The sequence below is a fragment of the Notolabrus celidotus genome, chromosome 3 (assembly GCF_009762535.1).
Source record: "Notolabrus celidotus isolate fNotCel1 chromosome 3, fNotCel1.pri, whole genome shotgun sequence".
NCBI classification, from domain to species: domain Eukaryota; kingdom Metazoa; phylum Chordata; class Actinopteri; order Labriformes; family Labridae; genus Notolabrus; species Notolabrus celidotus.
Genome location: NC_048274.1, coordinates 25,966,981 through 25,990,017, shown reverse-complemented (window position 1 = coordinate 25,990,017; position 23,037 = coordinate 25,966,981). Strand labels below are relative to the sequence as shown.

The 23,037-nt window shown below is 39.6% G+C and overlaps 1 protein-coding gene across 1 annotated transcript in view; it reads right to left on the bottom strand.

Moving 5' to 3' along the window:
• Positions 1-23,037, bottom strand: part of kif26ba (kinesin family member 26Ba) — a 116,654-nt gene that overhangs the window by 17,782 nt on the left and 75,835 nt on the right. Inside the window, exons 9-15 of the mRNA XM_034680875.1 lie at positions 18,572-18,787; positions 17,318-17,411; positions 13,006-13,151; positions 8,411-8,527; positions 7,083-7,269; positions 5,215-5,428; positions 409-580 (exon numbers count right to left, since the gene is read on the bottom strand). Coding sequence (XP_034536766.1) covers positions 409-580; positions 5,215-5,428; positions 7,083-7,269; positions 8,411-8,527; positions 13,006-13,151; positions 17,318-17,411; positions 18,572-18,787 — 1,146 coding nt within the window. The remainder of the gene's footprint in view (positions 1-408; positions 581-5,214; positions 5,429-7,082; positions 7,270-8,410; positions 8,528-13,005; positions 13,152-17,317; positions 17,412-18,571; positions 18,788-23,037) is intronic.

Below are 23,037 nucleotides of genomic sequence, written 5' to 3'. Positions count from 1 at the left end.
AGATTTTATTTTTAGAGCGCTGAAGCCCTCACCCCTTTTTTCTTCTGATTTTTGAAAGAAGTGGGCATGAAGTGAAAGGCAAAGGAGGATGTCAGCAGCACTTCAGGCTCATGTAGTGATTGAAAAAGAGATAAGTAAAAGGAATGCACAATATTTGGTGCACAAATGAGTCACCATTAAAAGTAATTTGCAGTTAGTTATGCAAGACCACGGTTTCCTCATCAACAAAAATAAAATGTAACATGATGCAGAGCAATGTCAAGATAATGTGCAGGATGAATGTGTTTCACTGAGTCACAGCCACTTTTCTGTCTTACCTCTGATTTTAGTCATCTGTACCTTGAACTTCAGAGTTTCAGTGTTATTACATTACATTTAATAAAGCATTGTGCTTTGATTCTAACTCACCACGGTCACTTTAGTTTTCTTCTTTTTCATGCGGAGCACCCGGGAAGCAATCTGGATGGTGGAGAGGGTTTCTGAGAAATCTCTCGGTAAGGCGGAGATGTGAGCAATCATGGTGGTCCGGCAGTTCATGTTGCCTAGCGACTCCCTTAGCAACATGGTCAGCTTGCTGTCCCTGGTAACACACATACAGCGAGATGTGAGCGTTGGAAATGAACACGGTCACTCAAATTTTTTTTTTGAAAAAGTGACAAAAGCTGGTTGATTTTCCAGCAGACGCCCACACATGCTTGATATTGAAGGATTAAAAATAACTTGTCCTGGTCGTGTAACATTTTTCACAAATTGGAGAGAATAGTCCAAGTATCAAAGAAAAGACACTGGGCCTAACTTGTTCCTGTTAAAGAAGCTGAGAGGCCAAGTGAATGGATGTCATTGGCTGTGTGAAACTAAAGCATATGAATGTTTTTCTATTTCGGGTAAAGCTCACAGAGTCTTAAAGAAGCACTCAGGATATTATGTAGTCTAATATTGGGAGATGGTCTGCGTCTCATAGAGATTATAATAGCAGATGGGAGTGTAAAAGTAGGCTGTGTGTTTAAGAAAAGACTTTCTCCTGGGTGGGCCACTGCAGTCATTCACAGCCCTTTGTGTGTATGAGGGTGTGTGTGTATATGTGTGTGTGCATGTGTGTGTATGTGTTAAGGCCTGCAGGCTGACAGTGAGTAAAGCTCCTCTGTGGCCCAATGCCTCACACTGCTGTCCCCCTTTTCTAAAAACACAGCCTGCAGGCACATCTTACACACATATGTGTACATTCACATGCACACACACACACAGTATGTACACACTCTTATCTTGACCTCCTCTTTCTCGTCGATGCTCTACTCCTCTCTTCTCTCGTTTTTTCTCTCTTTGTGCTGCCTCGGGCTTTAACAAACCCTCTCCTCGGTCTCTCTCTAGCTCTGAATGTCTCCCTGAGATTAATGTAGGTAAATTCATGACTCATGAAGTATTCATTAGCATGTTAATTCAGCCTTTGAATTTATTACTTTTTCTCCCAAGGAAGGTGACTGTGTTTAAAACGATGCTCTTTATGATTAAAAGTAGCCTTTAATTATTGTAGCTGCTAAATTCCTAGATCACTCCTACAAGAAACAATCATTAGGTAGCACATTTCAAGATGCCACATTACTGAAGGCATTGTTTTTGTTTTGATTGTAGTGTTTCCAAGAGTGTGCTGGAATTTCTAGACTTGTTTTGCCAATATCAACAACTGAAAATTTGAAATATGGAACAGCTGGCTTAGTAGGCAGAAGGCAAATGACACCATGAAGCTCAAAATGCTCATCAAGAAAGCTGGTTTGGTCTGTCCTGGAGTCAAACTAGGGTGGAAGTGTCTTGGAAGAGTAGGCTGAGGAAACTGCCCTGTAATTCAGCATCACCTCTTGCCTCTCACAAGCCACCTTGGAGTCCTACAAGAGCACCTTCAGTACTAGACTGAGACCATCTGGGAGTGCCACAGAGTTATATGGGATGTCTTTTCTACCTGTGGCCATGCAGGGGTAAAGATGGAAAATGTTTGTTTGTATCATGTGTCGCAGTACTATTTAATATTTGGCTTCATCATGTTCATTAACCATATGCAATATTTTTCAATGCAAGGGACTTGCAATATCACTGATCCATCTATTACGCTATTAACACAATATTACTTTCACTTTTACAATCATGTGCATAACCAGTTTTCATTATTATCTTATTATAGCATTACGTTTAATATCAAATAATATGTTTTCTTCATTATTATGTGCAATATTAGTTTTCACTACCTCCAAAATCAATGATGCCATTACTTCTGTTCTTCCCTTACATTGTAACCTAACTGAACATACTTTATTGATATCCCAGGCACAGTTTCATTGCACTAAACCCTGCAAGTGAGGGAGGGTTTCAATCTAGGATCTGACTGACACCACCAAATATTCCCATTTCAGCACACTGTACCTTTAATATCTTACAGTATGACGCACTTTATGTTTTTGTATTTTTCATATACTGTATATCTGTGACTCTTTTGCATTACTTTATCTTTTTACTGTAATGTTAGAGCAATATGGCACCAGATCCGCCCTGAGGATTAACAAAGTTGCATCTTCTCTTTTCTCATCTTTGTCCATGGCTTGTCTGTTTTGACAGAGATACTGCAGACAGCACAGGAATGGGGGTGTCAGTTGAATCAGTGAGCTTTGTGACTGAAGGAGGACCTTGCCAGGAGAGAGATACAGCAAACCAGATGGCATGTGGTCTAATTTTGGACAAGGAGCTGTACTGAGTCCCTGAAGAGTGACTGTGTGCAGAGCCTTTAAATCTACACAAGCATGTTGTGTCTGAAACATGAGTATGGCAACACTCTCGTCTGCCTGGCAGCATGCAGGGAGACTTGGATCCAGAGTGTTGATTTTGTAGTGACAGACGACTGTCGGCACATTTTTCCTTGAACTGGAAAGCTACAAATGTCTATTATATTACTGATCAACTGCCATAAATTCACTGGTTACCTAGCAACAGCACTGGAAAAGGACTGGGATTATAAGAACAGGGTGGGACCAGATCCCTGAAGTCGTGGAGCGCTGGCAGACCGGCTCTGGCTTTAAGTGTGAAGAAATTAATGAGGCAGAGTTCTTGGACACAAACTGGACTTCAACGAAATGTTGGTTTTGTAACCGTCGCAGATCCACATTTAAATATGTACAAGTAAAACCTGATGTCTCTGATGATCCTAACCTTTCTCTGGCATCACCACAAGGATGGACTTTTTTTATTTCTAAAGAATTAAAAGATGGATTGAAATGAAATTTGTTGCAGACATTTTTGGATCTCTTAAGAATTTTCCTGTTAAAAAACTTCTTGTCCAAAATGCAGGATCAAGAATTTCAACTGTAACTTAATAAAGAGATCATCATTTCTGTTTCAGCACACCTGAACTTGCTCCCAATAAGTTTTAGAACATCTTTTAAGATTGAAAGCTCAGAAAGGTTTGGCTCTTGGCTGTTCTACTGATCTTGAGATTATCTGTTAAGAGCCTAATATCGGTACCACTTCTCTTTACCCTGATCTTCTGTAATATTTCAGCCCCCTGTTTATATCCCTGACTGCTGTTGAAATTTAAGTTGTGCCTGCCTACCTCACATGTAATCTAGTATTTCTTTGTTTGTTCCATTCTCTTTTAATATTGTTGTATTGTTGTTCAAGGCAGAGCACTTGGTGAACTTTGAAAAGGTCAAGGAGGTCGACTCATCTAGAAATATATCTCAACATAGGTAAGTTTGATCCAATTAAGACTTAATGAAATCTTACAGGATGAACTTTAGACAGAGTTAAAGAATTTCATCTGTCCCTAATCCTTTGCTTTGTGGCCAAATATTGACCACCATTGGACTCTGGTCTAGTGTTTGCTACACTGCAATAAACTCAAATGTTATTGAGTGTATTTGTGTCTGTATTAGTCAAAGAATGTCATTACATTTAATCTAAAGCCACATTGACCTGTCACATATTCCAGATATGACAACAATATAAACAAGATAATAAGATATTCTTAGTTGACAATAATGACTGAGTTGGAACTAGTAAAAATAGTTGCCAATGCAGCATGCTAATTTTCTTAACAAGTTTCTGAATCTTTTTTTTAAGAAAAATTGTAATACATTTTGTTAGTTGTGTTGGCAGTTATTTGTACTCATTACAACCAATTAAGTCCTTATTTTTGTCTTTTAGTATCTTAAAATGAGATTTATGTCTGGACTTGTCGGGCCAATGTGGCTTAAATGAAGTGTAATGAGATATTTTGACCAGTAATGAGACAAATACACTCTTTAAGGTTTGAATCAATACCTATTAGGTAGTCCTACTTAGTATATCCTGCTGACTTAAGCCCTGCAGGGACATACACCCAACATCTCCACTGACCTCCACGTATGTTCCATTGAGCTCTGTTTAGAAATGTGTGATTCTGTGAGCTGTTCTCAGCCCTTGGTTGGAGAGAAGTGGCAGTGACATGGCAGCATTGTTGAACCAGGCTTAATCCCAATAAACAGTGCCAAATGAGACTGAGCACAGCTTTGCTTGCAGCCTCAGTGGTAGCTTGCAGGTTGTTTTGCAATGTAAATGCAAACGCTGGTGATTAAATTAACCCAGCACGAAGTACAGAGCTACAGCCCTCAAGGAGAGAGGAAGGAGGGGACATAGGAGGAATTAAACAGAGGGAAAGGTGAAATGAGGACATTTACAATTTGAGTAAATACCGGGCAAACTCATTATTACCTGAGCATACTCCACTTAATTTCAGTAATTACTACTTCTTATATTCACTTTTTACCTCTGGCTACAATCCCTGCCTTTTTTATCCCTCCATCTCTCTTCCCTTTGCTCTCATTGCCAGTCAGTTAAGCAGCAAAACGAACATGATGAATATGTAACAGCAGCTGTTGTTGTTTATAACATTAAGTCCCCCAAACCTCAAACAACTTGAGAGATCTCTCATCCTTTTTTCCCACTTCCTTCCCCAGCTCCAAAAGCAAGCTTATTTCTTCCTCTTTTCATTCTTCACTCCTCTCCACACATCTTTTTCTGGTAAACTTCCCCTTGTGTATCCTCTTTTATTCTTTATACCTCATTTATTCTCCTTGTGTTCAAAGCATCTTTCCAAGTTTCTCCTCTCCTCTCCTCTCCTCTCCTCTCCTCTCCTCTCCTCTCCTCTCCTCTCCTCTCCTCTCCTCTCACACAAACATTTGCACACCACCTTACTTGTATGGGATGTGTTTGCTGCCGTTGACGAGTGCAAGGATCACGTTTCCGAGGGCGGATAGAGAGAGGCACAGAGGGGCCGAGCTGGGTGAAGAGCTGTCCCTGCCTTTACCGCCACCACCACCTCCTCCTCCTCCTCCTCCTCCACCTCCAAGTACTCTGACATCACAGCTGCCAAGGTCCAGCAGGTGGAGTCGACTGCGGCCTCCTGACACTGGCAAAGGAGACAAAATAGGTCAAAATAAGTGGCAGAGGAAAGACAAAAGCAAGGTGGTGGAGCAGACTGTATGAGACACAGGAGAAAGTGAAAGTATCTGGATAAAGTTTAAGGAACACTTAAAGTTAGTTTAACTTTCATTATCAGATTTCTGAGATCTCTGTTCTGAAGGAGATGTGTACAACAATGGCAGTAAGACCGTTTCAACAAACACAACAACAATGAGACTCACACAGCACAAACATATACCATTAAAATGATCAGTACAAACATTTGCAGACAGAAAGCCTGAATTCAAGAGATTTTCACTGAACCTAAACCATCAAGGCTAATTATGTTTTGTAATATAAACTAAGACGACAGACTGCTCAAGCGAACAGTGCAATGCCCAATGAAAGAAGGTTGTCGATTCCACCCAGGCTTTAGAAATGAAGACATACCAATCTACTTAAAGCAATCCAATCACCTTTAGAATATAACGTGTAAAGGTGAGTGAGGAAATCACAGCTTGTAATGAATCTTAGTGCACTATGTTAAACACTGCACAGCAAATATAAGACTTGAGCAGTGGCATTCATGTACAACAAATTACCATAATCAAGGTCAGGTAAAAAGGTAGACTCCACAATTTTGTTGTTGTTGTTTCTATCAAAGTAGAAGCAGATCTTGTTAGTTTTGGTTTAGTTTAGTTGACATTTAGAAAAAGTTACAGTTTTAAAAAAAGATCTTAAACTAAATCAAATGCATGCTGAAGACCTGCAAAAGCTTAAACAGGAATGAGTGCACAGCAGTATTTTTTTAAAAGAAAATGAGGATCTATACAAACATGTCCAAAGATTAAAGCTTGAGTTGTTTTCATACTTTCTGAGTAAAAGAAAGTGTAGTTCTATAAAGGTCAAAGCTGTAAAAACTGTAATTAGGTGAGCCATATGTAGCTGAAAACATGTGGTGAAAGAGTGTGTTTACACATTGTTGTTTTTTTTATGACATCCTTATACATCCCCTCTGCCAGCATGTGGTATAAGTGTTTGTGTACATGCTCACAAACATTTCTGCTTTGTTCTCTGCAGCTGTATAATCACTCAAAGGGACAATTAACTGTCTTTGGTTGTCCTCATCTGTCACATTGTGTCCTTGTCAAAAACACAGTCACACACAAAGGAACTCACACTCCTCTTGCATTATCAGTCAGTAATTCATGCAAACCATATGTGAATGTGTGAAATAAATGTAAATTAATGTAAACACAGAAGCTATATATATAATCATATTTCATGGGTTCAGATATAACTCTGTCAACAACTCTGACACATATACTATTGATTATTTATTCAGATATTCTATTGGTAAATATGTTGATCTGTTAATATTTGTTGTCTGCTTCTATGTGGTGAAGCAATGTTTTGACAGTTAATAACATGTTTGTGTCTACTTTCTTTCAGCTGACTGACAGATGTAGGGTTTAAAGAAGGCGTGTGAGAGATAATTAGTGCTAACAATGTCAATATCTGCAACAGCAGAGTTAGCTGTTGTATTAGTTGATGTTATGTATAAGTATTAATAATAGTATTATAAAAAGCATCACTAGTGATAACAGTAATCATAGCTTAACAAAAGTTATGATAGCAGTGAGAGAACAAACAGAACTTACTCCCTCCTTTGCCTGTCTTCTCCATGCGATACTGGTATATGTGTAACGTAAACAGCATGTGAGAGTTCCTGTGTTCTTCTTCGGTGGTGTTGGGGCGCTGGCTGCTGTGGCGGGCTGCTATGGCGGCATCTAGAAACCAGGCTGCCTTCTCTGGGGTTGGAGCACGTAGTTCAGACTGGTTCTGGAGCTGTGAAACATGCAGAGGAAGACAAAAATGTGAGTGTTTTCCTCATGGGCATAACAAAAAGAGATGGACAGCTACAAAAGAGGGAGCACACTGTTCAATCATAGCTGAGGGGGAGCTCAGTGTACCTGCCAAGAAGCATCCAAACACTGTTAACACTCTGTAAAATGAGAATCCTGCTTGTACTGGGAGAATTGGCATGTTCAAATAGCATATTTTCTAATTTGTCCACAGGTATGGAAGACAGAGATAGAGGGGAGCAGGCATAAGAGAGGGAGAGAGAGAGAGAGAGAGAGAGAGAGAGAGAGAGAGAGAGAGAGAGAGAGAGAGAGAGAGGGATTATGCATGTGTGTATGTATGTGCATATGAGTGTGTTTGTGTGGTACTGCAGGGTATCATTACTGATGAGATTATGCCAGATTAGTTAAGGATTACACAGATGTGCTTGTATCAGACCTCATTATCCTATAAATATATAGCTTAGGGCTCAAAACCACACACACACACACACACAAATACGCACACACATTCCGCATGCACACACACACACACACACACACACACACACACAAGCTCACCAATCTCTGCACATTTGATCATTTTCTACTTTGGTGCTTTAGTAGAGTAGTTTCTGAGACTTTCAAACAAATAAAGCCTCTGATAAAAAAATATTGCAAGGTAGCAGCAGCCGCGTGTTGTCTGAGTCATGCTAATCAGAGCTGATTGTCATTGTCTCATTTAAATCGCAGACATCTATGCGAAAAGGTAAAACTCGAATACAGATAGGCGAGAAAACATTTCTTTTTTGTTCCTCTCATTTTCTTTGTGTCTCGATCTTTGATTCTGATTTTAGCAAGTCACAGTGGGTAAATGTATTTTTAGTCAGACTGAGGAATCAATGAGTCAGCTATTTCTTTTAAATATACCTATTTAAAGAAAAAGGAGACTATTGGCGTACTAAAGCTCTCATATTACATCTGCAGCCCCAAGGTGAGTTGGAGTTCACATCCCGCTGCAGTGAAGACAACACAAACTGCCTTAGGCAAGAAATAACAAAGATGTAAAGCTTACAGTATTGAATCAAGGCCTGAGGCTTATCCTATACATTTTTACAGGACCTTATACTGTGTGGTTGAGTGTGTACCTGCATGCCACAGATTGGGTCCTCACACAGGTAGACTCCAGGGGACTGTCCGTCCTGTAAGCTTCCTGTAGCTACTTCAGACAGCAGGTCCTTCAGGTTCTCTTCTTTTCCCCAAACCTACACACAAACACACACAGTACATACAAATTCATCTCATAGTAGTTACCTCAATGTGTTGTTTTCTAACAAAAGCGTTTCCCAAACACATCTCTGACTAAATCTTAAGGGGAGAGTTTAGTCTTTATTAAAGAAAATCTGGCTTGTAAAAGTGATTATGATGTCAAAATTGAGAATCTCATTAAACATCTACAAAAAGCTGGATATCTAATAGAAAACCTGGTTGAAAATACAAAAAGAAAGTGTGTATCTGATTAGCATGCATGAGGCGTCTAGGTCTGAATCTCAGGAGAAAGCAGAAGCCCTACCATCTGAAATTAATTTCAACCAGTCGCTAAATGTTTCACAAGGCTTCGCTATAAATATCATAGTTAGCAGTTTGCATACACCATAGACCAGATAAAACGAAGGATGGCACAACCGCTCCCTGAAAGTGTATCCAAAACACTCAGAGCTCCTGGTGACTGGCAGCTGTGGCGGTCATAAAGCCCATCATCTCCTCCATAAAAACAGATGGATCATGGGTCAAACGAGAAAATTAAAATACACATCTCATTTTTTTCAATCCTGCTTTCTCTCAGGACAACTCATTCTTATCATGCTGATTCATGCACAGGGTTCAATTTTTGTAGTAGTTTTCTCTTGCTTAGTTACTTAATGATAAAAGAGGACATAATCACTGACAGCTCTGCAGAGAAATGGGGGCTCATGCTGTGTTCTCTACCAAGGTTCAAGGTTCAAAGTTATTTAATGTCACAAGTTTTTGCAGCAACTTCAAGCACAGTGAAATAAGTTTGTCTAAATCCACCAGCTAACACAAGAAAATAAGACATGGAAAAAGTAATAGAAATAAAAGAGCACATTAACATATATTAAGAGGTAACCTAATAGGGTGTAAAACAATGTTAAAAGCATAATTTAAAACGTTTCAGAGTGCATCTGGAATAAAAAAGACCATGTCATAATATATATATTTGTATATATTAAGTCTTATTGCACTGACAAAAGTGTGAGTGAGTTCAATAAGCAGCCAAATGTCAAACAAAAGTCTGTGAATTAACAGTCCATATGGCTTGAGGGAAAAAAGCTACCTCTCATCGTCATCCTGAGGGTAGCCTCTAGAACAGGCTGTGATCAGGGTGATGTAAGTCTGTAATGATCCTCTCTGCTATCTTTTCATACCGCCTGATGTAGAGATTTTGCAGGGTCAGCAGAGTAGTTTCAATGATGTGCTCTGCTCACCTGATCACACTGTGTAGCCTGTATCTTTGGAGGAGCGGTTCCCAAACCAAGTTGTGATACAGCCTCAGAGAAAAGACTCAATTGTAGCTGTGCAGAACGTTTTCTGCAGTGCTCAAATTTCCTCAGCTGCCTAAGATGGTACAGATGCTGCTGTGCTTTCTTTACCAATGTGATGGTGAGCACAGACAAAGTAAGGTTATATGAGATGTGCATTCCAAGATATCCGTAACTTCTCACAGTACCAGATTAGCATAGTGCAGAAGGAGATGTGAGAGAAAGTACACACTAAAGCAAGTCATTGAACTTTCCATCAACACAAGTGTCTTTTTCAAATCTAAAAGAATCTGTTCTGTTGAGGACTGGACCAACCTGATGGATCTTTAATGTTTGATCTGTAAGTTAAATGTGTGTTTTGGTTAGCAGAAAGGGCATGAGGGAGCATTAGCAATTATGCTTGAAGAATGCTATGAAGACTAGAAATACATGTAATAACTTGATGAATATCAGTATTATTATCACTAATATTTTGTTGGATAAGGCACAAAAGTGTCTTTTATTGATAAAATGCCTGATTCAATTTTCAGTTGTCATATTGAAATGATGTAAGACCAACAGAACTTTAAGAATGCACAGATAATTATTATGTTGAACTCTATTAATAATTTACTGTTAAAATATTTACATTTAATGTGTTTAAATACTCTTTTAAAAATACTTATGCCACGTTATGTTTACATTAGTGAGTTAATGACCTGGAAGTGTTAGTTCAGGTGATCTTGTGCAGGGAGACCAGAAGCAGGAAGTAGAAGGAGAAGAACGCGGGCGCAGCGGAGCTGTAGACTCGTGTGAGAATTAATACCGACATTGCCTCAGTTATCCTGTTTTATCCTCCTACTGGACTCTGGACTGTTGCCGGTTTACACATTGTGCTTTGCGTGTGTTTTGTGGCTGTTTGCTGCCGACAGATTGTGTGTCTCTCAGCTGAAAGGGAAGCTAGCTGAGTTAGCGCCGGGCTGCCGATTCTTTTCCCTGTGCCGACGACAGTAGAGAGCGCGGGCGCGAGGAGCTTCAGCGGGTGTCACTGGTGCCGAGGCTGGGTGAAGAGCACGTCATCTTCCTCCTAAGGGGTGTGTGGTGTTACCTGGCTGTCCATCGCTGCTGTGCTGTTTGAGACTGAGGAACACATTCCTCTGCATGGTAGGAGTTGTTTCCATTTCACAAAAAGGAGTATACAGCTGCTGTGTTCTCCATGAGCTCCAACATTAAAGTGCGCCAACGAAACTAAATGCAAGCTTGCTAAACAAACGATTAAAAGAGTCCACTCAGGTTAAAACAGACTAAAGAACATTTAAAATAAATATCCCGGGTATTTTATTTTCTCACTTTGGTGTTCTCTTTTTCTAATTGTTTCTGCATTTCCTGTGAAACATTTTAAGTTCTGCTAATACATGTGCAAAACTGAGATACCTTGTTGTGTTTTTTATTGCTGCATGCTTAAAGTTGATAAGGATTTTGTTTACATTTCATTAAGGTAATTTGCCTAGCTTTTCTGGTAGCCTCTAAATGATGTATTCAGAAGAGTGAGAGTCATACTTAAAGCTGGGGTTGGTAATCAGATTTAGATACACTTTTTGTCATACTGGTTAAAATGATCTTTATGTCCTGATGGCAATCATTACATGATGTGTTCTTAAAAAAGAGTGGAAAAAAACTGCTATCTACAGCCGGAGTAAACCTGGGAAAACACCAACCAATCACCGTTTTTTGGGTCCCCAAATTTTAAACCTATCAAATCCCGTCCAGCCGTTCTGCCCTCCTCCTGCGCGTACATTTCCCCGGCGTGCACTCCTCCGGGTCCCCGTCTCCTGCCTCTACTTCCCCTGACTCTATTTACTGCTCCTCTCGCTCGTCCTCGGGCCTGTCCCCTCTGACCTGATGAGGTGCTTTGCTCAGGACTGTAGTCCAGATCAGAGTCTAAAAAGCTCTCACCAACAAGCAGAATAATTAATGACGTTCAGTAAGTCCTACAGAAAATATGTATTTATTGTAGCGTCCGTCCGGATGCTGTAGTGATGACGAGCCAATTCGTGAACACGTTGAGCTTTAATAACCGGTCACTGTCGGCCGTGATCACACCAACCAACAAAGCAACAATCAATGTTTGAATGAATGAAAAACTTCTCCTCTCCTCTCTCCCACTCGCACACTCTACACCTCTCCTGATGCCTTCACTGACCGTCAACACTGTAGGAATTAAGAACATCTACACTGAACACGTTTAACAAACAGTAGAGCTGTTACAGTATTATATGTGTTATAGCTTTTCTCCTGATATCGTGTCACCGGTACAACTGGATAATGCTAGCATGACAGTTGTGAGTACTAACAGCAGCCATGTTTGTTTGTGTTTTTAACTTTCACTATGATAATGTTTTGGTGAGGACCGGTTTTGAATCAGTCACGATCATATGGTTGAGAGTCAGCGGCGCTCGTGCATGTGAGCGGGGGGGCGTCGTTTTGGAGGAGCTCCGAGGGAGGAGGGGAGGGGTTAGACGGAGTCATGAGGAAAAGCTACATTCAAATTCATGCTGGTTTTCCGAGACTACCAACCCTAGCTTTAACCCTAGACAGTTATTTTACAATGGGATGTCTCTTTCACCACTAGACCGTTTTGAGCTTAAAGTGTGTTATATTTAGCGAGCCGTGGTGAAGGGGTTACATACACATCAACACTAAATATCAATCACGGCCCAGGCTGAACTTGAGTAACCAAATATAGACATTGGAGATGGACACTGGCCATTAATTGCCAATGGTAGTCCATACTCGGACAGACGATGCTATCACTTGGGCTCAAATTTTGAATGGCTGTTCTGTTACTTTCCTGGGATTTTGTTAAAGAATGAACTACTTGTTATATATGGGAGCATAAGTATGAGTGAAAGCTCAATTTAAAATTAAAGATCTTAAATGATATCTTGGATTGACGCCAGTGTATAAAACTTTTAGATACTTAAAATGATATGTAATATGTTTATGAGCTTAAATAGTGTGCAGGTTGTTGTGGATTTTAATTTCCAGAGGCTGTAAAACATGTTCTACAGTGTAAGCATCACAGCTGCTGCTACCACAACAACTACTTAATGGCATTCTTTCTTTAATGTCTTTAGCGCAGATGGCATCTGTTAAACTCTGCAGGGAATATTTAAAATTGAGGTCTTTCCTATAACACTGACCTCGACTGCAGAAACTCGAACAGAGAAGCGTGCTCCTGTTTTCTCCTTCCTCTCATTGATGAGCTTAAACAGCCAGGAGATGGCACAGGGGATTATACCCAGAGTCTGCAGAGAGTCATCACGGCCGATCATCGTGTAGGATTTACCTGGAAGAGACAGACAGAAAGATGAAAGAGGGGAAGGGTGAACATGAAAAGATGGATATATATCAAAAAGAATATCATCAAGAGACCCCTGTGAGTCTGTGTGTGTTTGAGTGTCTGAGCATGCATGTGTGCTGGGAGCCCCCAGATCTGTCCCTTTGAGACACAAGATGGCAATTCCCCTCTCTACACTCTCACTCACACATACACACACCTGTGCTTGCTGTCAGGAGTTGGAGATCAAACACACACCCAAACAAAGCCATATGTCATGACAAACAATCACACCGACACGAGCACTTACACAGAAACAGGGCACATCAAAAGCCTGACTCTTGTGATGCAGGGAGGAGAAATGTGCTCAGATTTGTTCAGAGGTAAGATGGAGGGGATGTTGTCAACTACACTGTAATTTTACATTGTTCTCCCGGAGTGTTTCCTGAAGCGTCTCCACTCATTTGTCAAAACAATGGGGTACTTCATGGTTTGTTTTAAAATGTTTTCAAAACAAGCTCAACAAAAAGAGCTGCACCCAGCATCACTGTAACATGTATTTACCTTCATATTTCACTTTCTTGTTGTTTTAATAACACAAAATATATCTGGTCAAAGCTTATATGTGATTGAGAAGACCTTATATCTCCAGGATGTAATAGAATTGTATTAATACTGATTTAACTGAACTGTAATGGAAAAATTGTTGCTTTAAAAGTGATTGCTGTTAGCTTAAGTTACAGCATTTAAGCTAACTTACGTGTTGTATATTATTTATAGCTACATACTTAAGACGTCAATTATTTCACACCATACATTTACAGGGAATAATTTAGTGATAATAAAATGATTACAATGCTTCTGTTGAAAATAGTCTGTTACACTCAAAATGAGCTGCATCCTTAGCAATTCAGTAGCTTTTCTAAAATGAGCTACGCTAGCTGGTGCATTTCTTGAATTAAGCTGACCTGGCTTGTTACTCACATTGAACTGAGAATTTCTTAAAATCAGCTTACAGGACTTTTAGAACTAACAGTGAACTGAATATTTCCACTGCTGGTTAAGTAAAACACTGTGAACAGGACTGCATGAATCAGAGTTGCACTTGATTGAATATTTCTGTTGTGTCACTGTCAGAGTCAGACATTTCCATTTCCATTGATCAGTCACAAAACATAGCCATATCGTTTACCCCTTTCTTTTTTAAAGTTATATTTTTTGGGCATTTTCACCTTTTAATGGATAGGACAGCTGAAGAGTGACAGGAAATGTGTGGAGCAGAGAGTGGGGGAGGACATGCAGTAAATGGCCGAGGCTGGAATCAAACCTGCAGTCTCTGAGATGAGGGCTATAGCCTCTGTATATGGGACATGCACTTAGACCACTAAACCAATGGTGCCGCCTTTTACCCCTTTACCCCTTTCTTATTAGAGTTCTCTGCTGAAGCCTACAGTTTTTTCTCCTTTAACTTCTTCTGCCTTTTATCCACACAGTTAACAAACCAATGTCAAATCAAATTATTTTATTCTACGCTTCTTTGGAGAAATAGCCGACTGTTGCTATAAAATATTGCCATGCAATGACCAAACACAATCAAGCACTTAATCAAATACTTCACACAGCTTTGTACATATTATATGTGATTGTGTAGGAGCTGGAGTGGGCAGTACATTTAACATGAAGGTTTTGTTTTAATATGTGTTTATCAGAATAAACTGGAGTCAACCATAACAAGTTTGCCAGTTACATCAGGAAAGGTTTATAACATTATAGTAGAGTTAATATGGGGTTGGAATGAAACCTTTTAAGGTTGTTGTAATGCCATAAAACCCTGGGATTCTGTTTAAGAAGTGTCAGAGAGTGCATTAGATCTGAAAGTAGAATGCATTGTAAAAGCTGGTTTAAAGAAACACTGGGTCGTTTACATTCATTGAACTGATTTACCAGTTAATTTATTTTTATCTATCAGATAGGATGGACTCCTTTATAGTTATAGTAGCTCAATTTAATGCCTCATTAATGAAAACAGAGCTCTTCAACAACACACTCTTCTCTTTTGACCTCTCAGGACTGAGTGGGAGTCTCGTCTTAAATGAAATATCGATGTTGATATTTGTGTGGCTCTACAATGTTTCCTTCTGACTCGCCCAGGCTGTTAATATATGGTCAACTTGTTCATTCCTCCACTGACCAACATAACTCTGCACCATAGTGATGTATACTACAGTCTGTAGAGCAGTGTGGGAGAGTCTGTGTGGTTGATGTATGGTATATTCCCAGTAATTGGTCTCATGGAGCAGAGCTGTCAATGATGTCCGTGAGACAGTGTACGAGAAGAAGGCAGCATTGGATCATCAGTTCAAAGACACACACACATACACACACGCTTATCGTCTTCATTAAAAGATGATCCATCTTAGGCTAATAATCCAATAACCAATAATAAAAATCCATTAGACATGACTTAAACTCGAGGATTTCATTATTTTCCTTAATTTCCACCATTCATTTCACTTTCATTTGGATTTTAATTTAATTTTTCCTATTCAATAAAAACCAGGCTGCTCTTTGTAAAAGTGTACATGTGTGTGTACATGAACAGACTTTGTGTGCATCTGTCTACAGCCGAGGGCCACAGGGCCGAAGATAAATGTGTTAAGTGTTACAGCTCCCATTTTAATTATGAAAGAGGTAATACTGTTATAATGTGGCCTCATTAAGAGCTGTGGCCTTAGGTGAGCTATATCTCAAAGAATGATCTCATCTACTGCTACAGCTGCAGTTTCAACTGAAACCAGTGAGGACAGAGCGTCTCCATTGCATTAATATAACAGTAAAACTAATTGAAAGAGCAAACTGTCTTTGATGGATTTCCCAGCCATAGAAAAGCCCCTGGATTAGAGAGGCTAGAAGATTCAGTTTCACCTATCATCCCATCAAACACTGATAATCAGAGGTATGTTTAGAGGAGTATAGGTTTCAGCCATGGTCATATTACAGACGGCAAATCAATCAGCAGGAATCACTGTACTGTCTGCAGTTTCATGTGTCGATATTGAAAGATGAAAACATGTGAACATGATGAGACACATTACATTGATGTAGACAGGCTGTATGATGTGTGTGCATGTTGGGTTTGTGTCTTTTGAAAGCTGTAGATGTGTTTGTTTGATCTGTCATTAATGGACCTTATAAAGAGAAAAGATGGCAGGTCCTGTCATCTAGTTAATATATAAGAAGTTTAAGAGATGAAGCCTGATATAAAAGATGAAATGTGTTTATTAAACTTGTTACTGCTCTTCCAGATGGTTGATCCTTCTGGTTCAATAATGTTTTCCAGCTTGGAACAGCTGTAATGTTCAAGTTTACCTAATGTATAAAAACCCTGAGGTATTATAAACTCAAGTTACTAATTTTCTGACTGCTTATGGATTTTTCCTCTTTTCGTTTCCTTTCTTAACAATCACCCCAAAGAGTTTAATACATGATGGTGTCCACAGCAAAAATAAAAAAGCAGCCAAAGATTAAAGACATGCTCTTTTTTCTTTCACTTGGCTAAATGTGAAAGGCCAAAAGTAATTCATAGACAGCAACAGATTTGTCAGGAGCCGATTCCCCAGCACAACAAGAAAAACTCACTAGTTTACATGTTTTTACTTCTAACTTTATTTTTTTGTTCAAATAGCTCAGTCTCCAAGAGAGAATTGCTCTCTGCTGAACTGCAACATTTAAAATCTCTGTTTTTGTCGTCTGCCAGCAGTTCAAGTTCAAGGGATGAACAAACTGGATATATGAAGATCACAAGGCAGGAAGGATAATGCTGCAGCCATGTACAGGGATAAACACTGCAGGGGTTAACCCAGGGTTAAGGAAAAACATGTGTGTGTGTGTGTGTGTGCACAGTGAGAGGTCCTGACCCTTTTTCAGACAGCATTTCTAAAAAGCGTCTTCGGAAGGATTAGAGAGGGAGAAAAGAGGAGAGAAACACAGACGGAGCAGACTGAGGATGCTTTCAGCCTCAGCAGACACTAATCCTTTCCTTTCTCTCTCTGACAGATGAGAGTCGGCTGAGTAAGACACTGACACACTGACTGTCAAACAAACATACAAAACACCACTCATGCCACACTCCCTATGAATTTTGCAGTCTGTGTGCAAGTGTGTGAGAGGTTTACCAAGCTTTGAGTGTCCAAAGCAGAAGACACAGCCGTCTGCACCATTCACCACTGACTGTATCACCTCTGCAACTGTTCCTGCACACACCTCCGCCTAGCAACAGGCATACAGAGAGAAACAAATGAGGAGTGATGTAGCATACAGTCACAAACAGCATACATTACATGAGTGCATAGATATATTTTGACCATTTGTGTACTGGTGTTGTGTTTTTGCCTTTTGAATATGACATATTTAGTAACTATCTTAAAGAGTGGTGCTTTTGGGTGATTGTCCATCTAGGAGTAGACCAATCAAAGACTAATTATGTGTTTCCTCATTTGTGTTACAAATCACACTTTGTTAGCAGCATGGGTTTGAGACGCATCCATAAACTCCAATTGGAATTGTTTGCGTATTATTCCCAGATAGTCCCCTTTATTTCTCATATTGAGTCTCAACTGCTGAATAAAATTTAAGACTGAAGTATTTGTTTTTACTGCACATTTGTGGCTGATCATTAAGTAGAGCAATCAAATACAAACACAGCGTTCAGCTCAATTTGATTTTATATTTACTAAATTACTCCCAACCACTGTTTAACTCGCAGAAATAAGTATTTTTTAACAAAATTTCTGTATCAGACCTTCATTACACAAGCATAGAGTCTAATACTGAAATGTTGCTTATCAATGTATTTTGTGCAAACTACACAATGTGTAGGAATTTGCATTCTTTTGATCGCCTCACTACTCTCCTACTCACCTGTGTGATTAAATAGATGCATGTATATTTCAACTTTTAACTCTATTACTGCTAAAATAATAGATTTACATTATTGGAATTATATTTCTCTATTTCTAACAGTTAGAGGTTAACATCAATAACACCCTCATGTCTGTGTGAAGTTTTCAAAGTTGTAACCAGGACACAGTTCCCTTAGACTAATATAAAGACTGTAAGCATGGGAAACAGAAGATAGCCTGACTGTGTTCAAAGTTAAAGAATAAACCTGTCGGTACCAGGAGCTTGTACACATGCAAACAGAAATGTTAGATATTTAAGTCTGATGTATTGCTGGTTGTTTAGTGCTGGTGCTGTTTCTTTTCTGGTTGCAAAGAAAACCTGCTGCTGGTGGCTGGACCTTTTTAGCTTTGACCAGAGCCTCACAGTAATTTTATTAAAGCTAAACATAAATGGCTCTAGAAAAATAGTGTTACGTCATGAAAAATGTTAAATACCAAATTCACATGTATGTGCGTAGTTTCCCTCACCTGTGAAGCATCAGGAGGGAACGCAGCATCAAAGGTGAACATCTTTGGAGGCACCTGATTGGCCCCAGCCCTTTTCTGGGACGCGGTGCTTGGTGTCTGATTGGCTGAGGGGTCCATGATGGTGATTTGTTTTTTCCTGGGATCCACTTTAAGGAAGGAGCTGGACTCTGCAGCGTCTGTCTGAGACACTGGGCACACACGCACCATCACTTTCACCTAAGGGGTGAGACACAGAGGACAGATACTCAGACACTACCAAGTATTACAACACAGATAAGACACCTGCAGCTTAGACTCATACAAACATGGGTCAAAGTTTTCTTTGTTACAATATTTTCTTTCTGGTATTATCCTTGGAAATATGAGAGTTATAAACAATCACATGACAAATAGTGCAAAAAATAAGGAACTAATTTAAAAGTGTATTAAAATGCATAGGAACTGCATCAGGATTCATCCTTTTTCAAACTTTTGTTAATGCTTCTCTAAATTCAGTGCACATAACTCATCTAACTTTGTTTTTCTCTGTTTGTAAACGGTTTATTGTCACAGTTTTGGCATGTCTACTTGCTTTTCACTCTCACACTTTCACACAGCACTCTCACAGAGCACAAACAGATCTTCAGGGGAAAACTTTCCAATATAAATCTATGAATAGATTTGAAAACTCTGAAGAACTGTATTCTGGGAGGCATGTGAACTCATTTGCACCTTTCCCGTGACAAAAGACTCTCAAAGAGTCCCAACATTCAGCTTTTCAGTTTCTTTAAGGCTTACATTAATATGTACATGCTCTCTCTCTCTCTCTCTCCCTCTGTCAGCATCTTATTAAACCTCACTGCTTCCCTCTCTCTCTCTCTCTCCTCTCTCTCTCTCTTTCTTCCTCTACCTGTCACTCTCATGTTATCTCTTCCCCTTTATCCTAAATCCCTTCTTTTTTCCTCCCTTCACCCCTCCCCTCTACCTTCAGCTTTCTGCCTCATATCAAAACCCTGAAGAGCTGAATTCCCATTCCAGCTTTCTCTCTACCATTGCTCTACCTTTCTTCCCACTCCTGTCACAAACTGTTAGCAGCCGCAATTTAGTGCCTGACAGCTGCTGTTGTTTTCTTTGATATTAGAGGCAGCAAAACGCTGCGTCATCCAATCTGAGTGAGCTCCAGAACATTTTAATGTATAAACAACCCTTTCTCTCTTATTCAGAGCTGATTTAAAGTTTGAAGTACTTTCTGGCAGTTTATTATTACTCCCTGCCTCCTCCTCTGGCTGAATGAGCATTTGTCTTTGTCTTTTTTTTTATCCCTCACTGCCTATATTACTTTTCCTTTCAAGTACATCTGCCTTACTCTCTCCATGTTTGCCACTTAATCTTTTTCCTGCTACATGCAACATGAAAAAGATCGTCTGGTGATTTTCTCCTCTGACATTCGGGAGAGTGGTTTGGTTAAAGCAGATGAATGGTTCAGAGTGTCAGGTGGATGAGTTCTTCATGGATTCAGTCTAAACCTCACCAAATGTCTCTGCATCTGATCTGAGCCACCCTGATGTTCTTATACGCTCCATATTTACACTGTGACATTGCATGGATTGTGCAGTATGCACAGATAGGAAAAAAGTCAACAGTGCGGTCTCTTTCACATGTTGCGTGTTCTTAGCGGGCCTGCTAACGTTAGCTATAGAGTCTACTGGCTCTGTTCAGAAAGATGTGTAACCATGGTTCTCAGGCGTGTATAGTTAAAAAGGCTAAGCTAGAAGCTACACTGTGAATGAAAGGCTCCAATTAGAGGGCTGCCTGCTCGTTAAACCACAACGTCTCTCTACTATTTCTACACCTGTTTAAGGCAAGGCATGGCAACACAAGGCAATTTTATTTATAATAGAGGCATGACGTGAATGTGGAGTATCTGAACCAGGAGCTAGATATTTGAGCAGAGTTCACAAAAAAAATGAAAATGTACAGTTAATGTAATGTATTACTTTGATGCTGATTAATGTATTCATTTTTATAACTTGCAGTAAGTAGTTGAATGGAAATTGGCCACCAGCCTCTATATGTGTTTCATGTTCTGGATAACTATTTAGTCCAAAACCCCCACAAGTTTTTAGTTATTGGTGCTTTAAAGCTGCAGTTCTGGTCTCAGTTGGTTCTATGTGGTAGCACCCATGGAAATGTGCTGCTAATAAAGTTGTGGTTCTGAACATTGCTTTGATGGAGTTTCACACAATTTGTCCAATGATGGCCTGACTGTTTTGTCTTCTGGATCTCAAATGTAATTATTTTTTCGTCTGGATTGCTCCCATTGCAAATTCTATTCTGAAGTCATCAATCTTTTGTTTGTTGGGCTTTAATGACCATTCACACTAAACCTAGCAGCACTGGCCCTGAAGGTCAACTGCTCAAACATTTTATCATCACAAAAAATTCACTGAATGCCACACATATTTAATCTACACAGTTCTTAGTTCTGTTTGACTAACTGTTTTTGTGTTTCATTAAATATTTTTATATTTGATTAATATTTTTAGCGTTCAGTAAATTGTATTTGCAGTGTTTGTGCAGTTGACCTTCTGGGCCACCGTACAGCAGAGATCAGACACAGTTTAAAGCTTCAGCCTCCTCTCTCATAATTTTTCTGGGAAAGTTGACTCGACAGTTGATGCCCAGTTTGTAATACGTAGGAATACTACAAATACAAGAACTTTTTCAACTGAAGCAGATGATCAGTCACTATTGTTTTCATTCTTTGGTTAAAAGATGGTGACCTTAAACATATTTCAATGTAAATCTTCCAGACAACAATCTAAGATTCCTGACACCATTGAGTAAAAGTGTCTAACCTTTGCTAATAAAGCTACAGCTGATTTTTTTTCTTACAATGTCACCTTAACTTCAACTCTCACTGAAGAGTGCACCACACCATGTCAACCCATGTTATCTTCTTAACTAACAGAAATACATTCTTAAACATACAATATTTACTTAAAGCTGTTTTGAATATGTAAAAACACAAGTTCAACATGCTATGCCTCTGTAAAGTTGCTCCTTATCATGAACAATGACCAGGCTGTGTGAAATCTGAAGAAAAGGTATTTCACTGTAAATTTGCCAAAGCTTGAAATGTTGACAGCACAAAATGCACAGATTGTTTTGGACAGGACAGTTAAAGGCTGACAGACCCAAAGAGCTTAACGTCTTCGATGCAGCTAAGCAGCTGACAGTATATAATACACAGGCCGACAGGCAGAAGAAATGCAATTTCTCTTCCTTATATTCATGATGTCACAGCAGGTTGACATAAAGTGAATAAATGCATCCTTTGTTTTGGCCTGTTAGACAATACTGCCTCATTTGGGGAGGCACTGAGGGTTCAGTTTGGCTCTCAGTCACTGAAGGGCACAAAATGATGGACCACATCCGGTTCAAGATCCAATACAACTGAAGGGTGTGTGTATTTGTGTGTGACCTGCCTTTCTTCATGCATGGTGGTAGAGGTTCAGGCACAGGAATAGGATAGGTGTGGTGTAAAGAGACTCAGAAATATAGATTTCTGTCCTATATTACATGCAGATGTAAACTCTGAGGGCTCGGAGGTGCAGAGCAGATGAAACAACTGTGTTCGTGCAGCTCCTCAGAGGACAGACAGAGAGGAGGAGATATCTTTTGTCTGTTTGTGCTTGTTAGCACAGTTGAATCATCGTCTGAAGTGTGAATCTATGCAGCACTTTCAGTTAAACACCACTGCAACTCAAAAACACTCAGAGATATAGCAGGCACAGAATAAAGGGAGGAAGGTTAGTGGTTCAAGCCATACTGCTGTGTTTTCCAGTCCCTCCAGGATTTCGCGGGATTTTTTTGTGATTGTTGCGGCCCAAAAAGACTGATTTTGCGGCAGCTTTTTGAAAAAATTGCGGTGAAAGTTGCGGGTTTTTTTTTTTGCTTTTTTCCCCCAATAACATCTCTGGGGAAAGTAAATACGCTAAATTAAAGTTGTTTTTAGAAAACATTCTTGATGTGACCACTGTGACTGTATTTTGATTCTCTTGATTCACAGAAAAATGCCATGAAAGGGCTGTATTTCACATTTACGACGGCCCCTGAATGCACCTCGTAGTGACGGGCACTTGACAGGCAGTTCACGGCACTCTGAAATTAATCTGCATCTTTGACTACAAGGAGTTGATCAAAACTTACTAAATGTGTCTGATGTTTCACCAAACTAGAATAAATCAAGCTGTAGACGCAGAGCTTTTTACGGTAATGGCGGCAACAATGTCAAACCTCAAATAGTAGTACCTTAAATAGTAAACAGACGCCCCGTGGATGTGTCTGTGTCACTAACACACACCGGGGGTAAAATCATCAATGAAGATGAGACAGATGCATGGAGGAGGGAGGGCTGGTTCATAAAGCACACTTGCTGCAGGTAGGTGACCAAGCTAACACTGTGCTCCTCAATCTATAAATAA